At 35.5% G+C, this 10,195-nt stretch overlaps 1 protein-coding gene across 1 annotated transcript in view; it reads left to right on the plus strand.

Annotated features, from left to right (window-relative positions):
- The window catches only part of MAP4K5 (mitogen-activated protein kinase kinase kinase kinase 5), a 92,464-nt gene extending 83,897 nt beyond the window's left edge, over positions 1-8,567 (plus strand). Inside the window, exons 29-31 of the mRNA XM_087820563.1 lie at positions 2,614-2,684; positions 5,255-5,310; positions 6,945-8,567. Of these exons, the coding sequence (XP_087676689.1) occupies positions 2,614-2,684; positions 5,255-5,310; positions 6,945-7,032 (215 nt within the window). The 3' untranslated portion in view covers positions 7,033-8,567. The remainder of the gene's footprint in view (positions 1-2,613; positions 2,685-5,254; positions 5,311-6,944) is intronic.
- Positions 8,568-10,195: the final 1,628 nt, after the last annotated feature.

The following is a 10,195-nucleotide window of genomic DNA, read 5'->3' on the forward strand; positions in this document are numbered from 1 at the left end:
CTTTTTTTTTTTAAATGCTATTAGAATACTTGGTTTTTCCTTCATTCTCTACCTATGGTTGTCTAGACCAGTACTGTGTCATAGAAATTTCTGTGATATAGAGATGTTCTCTGTGCTCTTAAATGTATAGTAGTCATTAACCACACCTGTTAAGTACTTGAAACATGGCTAGTGCTACATTTTATTTTTAATTTTTAAATTTTAATTCATTTAAATTTTAATGTAAGTGGTCACATATGACTACTTGCTATCGTATTGGACAGTGCAGGTGTGTAGAAAATAATAAATCTTATATTGTTTCCTAAATATTTAAAACTTGAAATCATTTTTAAATTTTTGTTTATTGTTCCCTTTACTGCATCAAGTGAATTATACTTCTCCCAATTCTTTCCAAATCATGAAGGTATTTGTGTGATATGATTAATGGTATTAGATATGCTATAATTCTTTGTCATGTAAGATTGTGCTTGATGTGTGTTGATGGTTATTGCTTTTAGGGCTATTTCTGTATAACTAAATACTTTCCCACAGGACTTGGAAACTAATAAGCGATTTTAATTTGCTTCCTTGTCAATGAGTGTTTTATTCTGTAATACTCATTGGTTTTATGATAGAAATTTCTCATTGATTATATGTCAGTAAGTATTTTCCCCAGGGATGATAGAACTTATGAAAAAAATGCTGTGGCTGGAAACACTGAAAAATTTATGATATGATTCTACGTCAAAAATAGTTGCAACAAAGTTGACAATTTTTATTTTGGCCTTGAAAAATATATATGTTTTATAATTAAAGGTATATATACCTTTAAAAATGTATTTATTATTATTTAGAAAGGTTTCTAAAAAAAAAATTTTTTTTAATGGTTTCTCTCAACTGGAGTTTTGCCCTGTTGCAAAGTATGTTCATCCCTCTGTGTAAATATCTTACATAATTAGGATTTGCTTATTGACTGAAAAATCTAATTTATTGAAGCAGAAAGCCTAAACTTTCTGTGGATGTCAGGACAAAAGGAATTTTGGAACTTGTTTCTTCTTCTTCTTTATGTCCTGGATATTGCATGCCAGCTTCTAAGAGTTATTCTTTTCAATATAGATCCTGACATGGAGATTTTTATAGTTCCTCTTCGTTTTAACTGAAACACACTGGTACCTCAACTTTTTCATATGTGCCAAATTTTTTAGGGAACTTTAATTGTTGCACAGAACTGTTCCTCATAAGCTATCTCTCCCTGCCAGTGAACCTTAGAATAATTACAAGGATCCTCCTGGGTAAAAAAAAGTCCCTTTAAATCCTTTTAAAAATAAACCAGTAACTGGGTTTCGTATTCATCACAGTTAATGAAACTTGTGTGATTTGTTATTGTAAACTTGTTTTATTTTTATTGAGCAAAATTATGTTTCCAACACATTCTTGCATTAACTTTTTACAGTCAGGATTCTAATAAAAAATATAGTAAGTTTCAAGCATATGGCTAACTTTCCAACAATCAAATGGGCTCTCTCCCTCATTATTTCTCCCTCTTTTGTTGCACCTAATGACTCCAGCCCCCTGCCAGGAAGGGCCCAGAGGCTCCACTGCCTCCTTCAATTGGTGGACCTGCCCACTCTGTTTCTCAACCACTAAGTAACCCCATATGGGTGCCTCATTGCGCCCAGGCCTATGGGTGGCACCGTGCAGGATAGAGAGATGGACAAGGCACAGCAAGAATAGGTTTCCTTTCAAGACCTTCCCTCTAAGGTCACCCCAGGGGAGCATGGGAGATGGGTGGGGGGCAGGAGGGTGCTGTGGCATGCCACATGGTGGCCATACTGTGAGGTCACAGTTGCTCCTGAATCCAAAGCCATCAGGAACCTTGGCTCAAATCTGTGAACCCACATGTCAGCAGTGGGGCCTGCAAAGCCAGAGTGAAGGCCAAGATGCTCCAGAGGCCTGAGGAGGCTGGGGCTGGGGACCACAGCAGTGAGTGTTGTAACTAAGAGCCCCTCCAAATAAGAATTGGCACGAAGATCATAAATATTCAGAGTATGGTTAAATTTTGGATTGTGAGACAGGTTTATTTTTTTAAAGTAATTTAGTAATAGGGAAAATGTGAACATAAATAAAATATGCTTTCTTAATGGCTACTTCTAATTATATGACAATATTTAAATAATGATTTTTTTAATTCAAAAAGCCAATTATATATTTTCATTATTTTATTCGCCTAAGAAAAAAGATAGTATATGAAAGGAAAATTAATATACTGATATCAATTTATGTTTCTTCATAAGTTATATCAATGTCTAATCACTCTGTTGTACAATTGAAACTAATATTGTAGGTCAGTGTAATTGAAAAGTTAAAACTTATTTAAATAAAAAGTTAGCCCATGTTTAAATGAATGCCTTTATATATATCATTGCAAACTTGCATGACCCTGACTCAATAAATTACTTGAGTTTAGGCATGGCTTAGCCACAAAAATGTTGGGAACTAGTGGTCTAGACGGTGGAATTTTGCACCAAGCACTTGGATAGTTTTACATTATTGTTTATTAAAAACAGTTAAGGACAATGTATAATAGATTTCTTGTGCTGTAGTTGAGTTTCAGTTCTCCCTTATCTTTTTTAGTATGCCTTCAAGACAGTGTGTTGGCGTTCTGGAAACATGGAATGCAGGGTAAAAGCTTCAAATCAGATGAGGTAAGGTTTTTCAGATTACCTCCAGCGATTCCCACTAAAGATTTTAAATGTTAAAATGTTCATTTTAGCCCCACCGGGTGTGGCTCGGTGATTGAGCATTGACCTGGGATCCAGGAGATCGGGGTTTGATTCTTGGTTGGGGCACATGCCCGGGTTGCGGGCTGCAGCCGATCAATGACTCTCTCATCATTGATACTTCTTTCTCTCTCTCTCCCTCTCCCTTCCTCTCTCTGAAATCAATAAAGATATATTTTTTAAAATGTTCATTTTATACATTTTCTTTCTGAACCCACATTACTATGTTTAGTGCCTTTATTTATTTATTTTTAATTGATTTTAAAGGGAGAGGAAAGGGGAAGGAGAGAGGGAGAGAAACATCAATCAGGTGCCTCCTGCACGCCCCCTACTAAGGACTGAGCCTGCAACCCGGGCATGTGCCCTGACCCGGAATTGAACTGACGACCTTGTGGTACATGGGACCACGCTCAGCAAACTGAGCCACACCTGCTAGGGCTGTGTTTAATGCCTTTAATACTGTAACCTGGCAGAGCAAAAGTGCCAGTATTATTCCTTCAGATGTTCAGTTTTGTATTGTAAAATTCTCAGTGGCCACATTGCAGTCCTTTAATATGGTTACTAAGCTTGCTAAACTTTTCTAAATTCAAAAAATCTTTTCCATAGTCTAGAAGTGTGTAGCTACTTTTATAATATTTAAAATTTTTAATAGATATGTATTAGATCACAGGACTAAGGAAAATCTAAGAAAATTAACTCATTTAGTAAATACTTATTGAGTACCAACTACATGCAAGACAGAATTACTATAGCACTGTAAGGCATAGGGAAGTATTATTACAAATAATTTCAAACTCTTTTAATATCCTTGTTCCTGGCACTTTACAAATATTAACTATTTAAGGCTTATAATCCAGTGGGGTTAGGTACTATTCAAATTCCCATTTTTACAGGCACAGAGTGGTTAAGTAACTTGCCTAGATTTACATATCCTGGATTTTAAGGGTCTCCAAAAATCACTTTTAGCTGAGATAATCAGGGTCCATTTCATAAAAGAGATGGGGAACATGGGCTCCCACCTTGAGAAATAAATTCTAATAGTTAAAACAATACTAATAGAGACATTTCCCATTTGTGTGAGTACCTGTATAATCCTTGTATACTGTGGCCTCACAAATATGTGGATTTATTTTAAAGCTTAAAGTCTTATTTGAATTACCTGTAGTGTTATCCACACTCTCATTGTAATTATTTTTACCTCTTATATGAATGAGGAATTAGAATGCTTCTAAGAGAAAATGGCGTAAATTGGCTGTCTTTGAATATGTCAGTTTATCTAGTTACTGACCCATGTTACTAAGTGTCACCAGGTTCCTGCATTTAATGAAGCCTACAGGCCTATATTTACTGCCTTAAGATTAATTGTCCTTAGATGCTACTTTCATTGTATCACACCTTTAGTTAGATTTCTATAGAAGATACCTATTGTTCACCATATCAGGTACAAATTTTATTTCCTATTTTTAACTCATCTTGCTGACCTCTTTCTTATTAATAAAGTAATATTCATTTCAGTCCATGATGATCGGAACATTTCTGACCTTAATATCTGAAAATTAGCTCCACCTAGTATAGCACCTAATTTATTTTCTGATTCAAGTTTATTAATTCTACCTTCCTACCTAGACTACAAATTCATTGATAACAGACTATTTTTATACTTATTTTATATCCACACTGTCGTAGTTTGGGTCCCTCCAAAAGCTTACCTTAAGACAAGACTCAAGTACAGGTAGTTTATTTGAGAGTAGATCCTAGAAAACAGGTGGTGGAGTGAAGAATGTAAAATAGAGAGGGGCAAAAAGCCAATAAAGAGCACAATAATGAACTGGTTCTCACTATGGGCAACCAGGGCTTAGTTCTGTACCAACAACTGAGGAATGGTGTAGAATGCTCCTCAGAATTGACTCATTTAAAAGTGGAGGATCTGGTGCATTTGTAAACCCACTGCTGTCCCTCTTAGTTAACGGTTACCCCTGGGGTGTGAACTCCCCGCATTTCGGTATAGTACCTGTGCTTGGCTGAGTGCCTTCTACAGCTCTGGAGAAGACAGAGCACAGGTACACTCGTGTGAAGCACTGGCACATGGGAGTGTCCACCATAGCACTGCTGGAATTTGCACAGTGACACACAAGAAAGAGCAGGGGATCTGCAGTCCAGCAAACTTGTGTTCAAGTCTTGGGTCTACCAGTTATATAACCTTAAGCAAGATACTTAACCTCTCCAAGTCTTCATGTGTTTTTTTCTCTAGTAATATGGGAATTATAATACAAAGAGTTCTAGGGAAAGTGCCTGACCCATAGCAGATTTTTCATAAATGTTGTTTTATCTGTACTAATAGACGGTCAAAAAGTACTACCTGAAATTTATTTCATTTGAGGAATTGAGTCTATCAGAAATTATCATTGTTTAATCATTGCTCTAAATGATTTTTTTAATTATTATTTAAATACTATGGGGACTAAGGTATTACTAATAGGTATTTTCTCTCATAGGTTACCCAAGAGATTTCAGATGAAACAAGAGTTTTCCGCTTATTAGGATCAGACAGGTAAGTAGTGTTGTTTTAATTACCAAAGGAGTTCACTTGTGTTCTTCATTGTACTGTCAGACAAAACTCTAAAAGGATTTTTCAGAAACTTTATTGAAAGAATAGTATTTTAATTAGTTGATTAAGCAGTCTTTTGTCAATGTGAGGATCTTGATTCTAGAGATAGTACTAAGTCGAGGATTGAGAACCTCTGGTCTTCAAGTTCAGTGTAGTCACAAAATAATTGTTTAAATATTAGATACTTAAGGAAAGGGGGGGGTGGAGTTATGACCCCATAAAAATTTTTAGGAGACTTTTGTAAGGAGAAAAAAGATTTTTTGAAAAATGGTAACTAATAAGTGAAAAGGTAAGCCCACAGAGCATGGCAACTCAGTAATTAGTCACAAAAAAGCAAAGAAAGAAAGAATTTGAGGACAGTCTGGTTTTAAAGACTCTAAAATGGGAGGCTCTTCGCTTCTCCAGGAAGGGCTGACAAAAGAATTGTGGATCATCCAGCGATCCTGGCACAACTAGCACTTTAGCAAGACATAGTATAAGAGAATTCTGCTTAATAGAGGGTAGGCATCATAAGCCATTTCCCTTAGTTACTTGTTTCCTTCCACCCCCTTCTTCCCCCACCCCACCTCCAAATTTTCTTCTTCAGCTGTTCCGTTTGTCTTTCTCCATTCTGTCAACTATTTACCCTAAAAAACTTTTTTTTTCCATAGCATTGCCTTGTTCTGATTATCTTACTTGAGCATCTCTTTGATTTTAAGATATATATCTTTTTATTTTCTCTTAATTTGTTAAAGTGATTTTAAAAATTGTATTGTTTAAATATAGATATTTGGTTCTAGACAAAAATCCCTAAGAATGTCAAAATACTAATAATGGTTAACTAGGCAGCTGGGTTATAGATCATTTTATTTTCCCCTCCTACCTTCCTGTAATACATAATATGAAGTACATATTACTTTTTATTGTTTCTGTTACAAAAGCAATAATATGCTAGCTGTAGAAAGCTCATACACTAGAAAAATACAAAGTGTTTATGCAGTTTCCCCTCCAAGACTTTTTTTCTCTTCATGGGTACATTATTTTTTTCCCCCTGTTCTCAAACCCCTCAACTACAGTGTAAAGCCTATGGTATAGCACTTTCTTAATTTTTCTTTCTACTGGTCCTTTGAACTTTTTCCCTGCCTTTGTTCTATGAACAAAGGAGTTGGCCCCACTTCATACTTTTTAAAAATTTTCTTTTTTTCCAAGTACCTTGAAGAACAGTTTGAATGGGTATGTCCTAGAAATCCTGTGTCATTCCCTCAGCCTTTCTTCCACCCCCTTTTTAGTGTGTTTCCTAAAGCTGTTGATATCTTTCCCTGGCATATAGTAAGCCTGCTTGTTTTTAGTTGGAGCAAGAGAATGAGACTGTCCTGAAATGTTTTCAGTATTTTATATTTATAAATTCATCAATTCTTACTCAGTTTTGTTTTTAAGTTATAAAATGTAAAGCTGAACTTAACTGTACATCTGTGATCTTTATGTAATCTTATGAGAATGTAAACAAAGATATTCTTTCCTGGTTTGATGTTAGTATTTAAAGTATGCAATCTCTGTCTTTACTCTTACACAAACCTTTTGTTTTGGTTTAATTGCAGGGTTGTCGTTTTGGAAAGTAGGCCAACAGAAAATCCTACTGCACACAGCAATCTTTACATCTTGGCTGGACATGAAAATAGTTACTAAGCAATAGAAACTGATCTCACATGACAGGAAAATGAATATATTCCATTGGAAGCAAAAATATCTTAAGGAAATTCAGTACAAACTACACTATGATTTGCTTTAACTGTTATGGGTTATATCTCAAATGATCTGTACTTTAAGGTAGAATTCAATATTTTCTGTAGCTGGAAACAGCTGTTTTATCTCTTGCCACTGTGTGGTGGTTATATCAAGTTTGCTTAATAAAAGCTATGAGATAAATAGTCCTATAGTTGCAGGAAGCCCAGTCTTTTTTTAAAAAAATAATGTTTGTAACAAGGGTGCCATGATATTTTTAGGTAATAACTCGTGATTATCTTCAGAGATAAATTTAGTGACATTTTTCTCATTTTATACCATGTTTTATTCCTTCTTAATGAACATGATTTTATAAAGAAATTATCAAATAAGCCTTTCACTTTTACATTGGCCATTCTGTATGTTTTTGTAAAATAGAATATTTAATCCTTATTTATTAATCTCTTGCTGGAGTGGTGTAATGTTATCTAACTTTTAGCAAAGGAGGGTTGCAGAGCAGCTTACATTTTTTTATAATGTATAAAAATTTTGTTTACCTTTTAAGAGTAGTAAGAGGGGTTTAAAAGCATTGTGTTTGGAGGTTCAATACATATATGCAATTTTGTTTAACACAAGTATTTTATAAAACAATATTATCCAGAATTGCCTTAAAGGGAGTTTTGTGTTTGCAACTACAAATAGCTGTAAGGCATCATACAGAAGATATTGATAATGGTTGAACTGTTGTTAGAAGAGGTATGTATGTAGATGTGACTACCATGTGTATGTATTCTTGACAAGCAGTGTAATATACCTGTGATTTTTTTTTTTACACTAGGGATAATGCATAAGAAATTAATCTTTATATATATTATCATCCCTAATGTGGGGGGGGGGGAGGGAGTATTTAACTGCCCATGATATGTAATTTACTATACCAGAAGGGAAACTGTAAAGCAACTACATGTGTAATCTTGGGTTTTTCACATACGTAGGTATTCATTTTGAGTAGGTTTAAGAAAAAAGTTTTAAGTGAAATTGAATTCCTGATGGGATAGTGTAAGTATTATAAAAACCAATATTGTAAAAATAGGAAATAATCAGGCCATTTTTTAGTTTGCTTCTCTTGTGCTATTTTTAGTATTCAAAACTAAAGTGTCACGTTGATACCTGGTGTCTTAATGCGTTCACTGAGGACAGTTGGCATTGACATGATGAAGACGGAATTAGCAACAGCAAAGTATAGATGTATTTCGAGCAGTTACTTGAGAGGGAAACAGTATAACTATCTCGTTTGGCCTTTAGCAATTCTGTAAAATAGGTATTTTCATCTCTTTTTCAGATGGGGAATTAAGTGGTTAGCAAGGTTAATAGACCCAATTCACATGGCAAGTTAGGGGTTGAACCAGACTGTGAGTCTTGTGACTCTGTTCTTTTCACTATGCAATATGCAAACAATAAAATGTTATGCAAATAAAGTATTGTCCTTTAAAAATGCACATATGATATGATTTCAGTAAGTGTGCGGCCATTTATTTTGGGTATGTTAAATGGGGCCTCTGGATGGAAGGACACTAGATAGATGTAATAGATGCCAGGGGACCATACTCAAAATGAAGTATCTCCATACTGGATACAAAGACCAGTGTCTTCTCACTGATCCTGGCAGCCAGATCTTCCCATCCTAATGATATTGGAAGAGTCTTCTCTGTGCAGTCCGGCCAGTGCAAGTGGAAAGGCCTACATAGATCCTGACACCAGAGATGTCCTAGCTAAACTGCCCAGCTAGGTAACTGTACAGCGAACATCACAGTTGACAAACCCCCACCACCCCATGCATCCAGAGCATAGTGGTAGTCTTTTAGTTCTATGCTATTAAAAATTACTAAACAGCCCAGAGGGCGTGGCTCAGTGGTTGAGCATTGACCCATGAACCAGGAGGTCAGGGTTCGATTCCCAGTCAGAGCACATGCCAGGGTTGCAGGTTCGATCCCCACTGGGGGCGTGCAGGAGGCAGCTGATCAATGATTCTCTCATCATTGATGTTTCTATCTCTGTCTCTCTCTCTCTCCCTCCCTCTCTCTGAAATCAATAAAGGCATATTTTTAAAAAATGATTAAAAACCAGGTGTTATAAAACATCTGAGGAAATCCTCTACTATGAAAGAGAGAAGACAATTGGGGAAGGGAAGCACTTAGAGAAACAGACTATGCAGGATGAAAGTGTCAAGAAAAAAATATCTTCAGAAAAATGTTAAAACTATGAATCAAGAGTAGGATACTAAAAAAAGGAGCTTTCCAAAAAAAAAAGCTCTAGGAAAGTATGATAGCAAACTTTAATAATTCAAAAGAAAGTTTAGAATGTAAAGTTGAATTTCTCAGAAAATCAAACAAAAAGAAATAGAAATATTGGAGAGAAAAAGAAAGAAAATTATAAGAGCCCAGGAGGCCCAATAGCCATCTCCCAGATATCCAAACAGAGAAAGAACGAGAAGTCACAGTATTACAAGAAATTTTTCCAGTACTAAAGAACTTCAGATTCTAGATTGAAAGAACACTGGATGAAAAAAAAACAAAAAAAAAACACCTACACCAAAGCACATTATTATGAAATTTGAGGGGCATGGGTCAAAGAGAAGATCTGCTGTGTTTCCAAAGGAAAAAGGTAGGTCAAATACCAAGGAATGAGACTCAGAGTGGCTTCAGATTTCAGCAGAAGCAGTGCCCTCAATATTCTGAAAGGAAGTTCCAGCCTAAAGTTCTGGATCCAAATAAACTATCAAACCTAAGAGTAAAATGAAAACTTTTAAAAATTAAGTTTTTGGGGTGACATTGGTTTATAGGATCATACAGGTGTCGCATGTATCCTGCAATAGAGGATTGGATAAACATGATTTGGTACATATTACACAATGAAATAATACTCAGCCATAAGAAAAGTCGAAATACTGCCAATTTACGACAACATGGATGGACCTTGAGAATATTATGAAAACATTTTTAGTTACGCAGGGTCTTGAAACCTTTACCTTCCACAGAACCTATCCCGAGTGGGCTCCTTAAGTATCAGCGAACGCCCTGAGGCAGAAAGCTGAAAGAGTGGCTAAATGTGAGCTGAGGCTGAACTA

Source organism: Miniopterus natalensis, chromosome 1 (assembly GCF_054644295.1).
Source record: "Miniopterus natalensis isolate mMinNat1 chromosome 1, mMinNat1.hap1, whole genome shotgun sequence".
NCBI classification, from domain to species: domain Eukaryota; kingdom Metazoa; phylum Chordata; class Mammalia; order Chiroptera; family Miniopteridae; genus Miniopterus; species Miniopterus natalensis.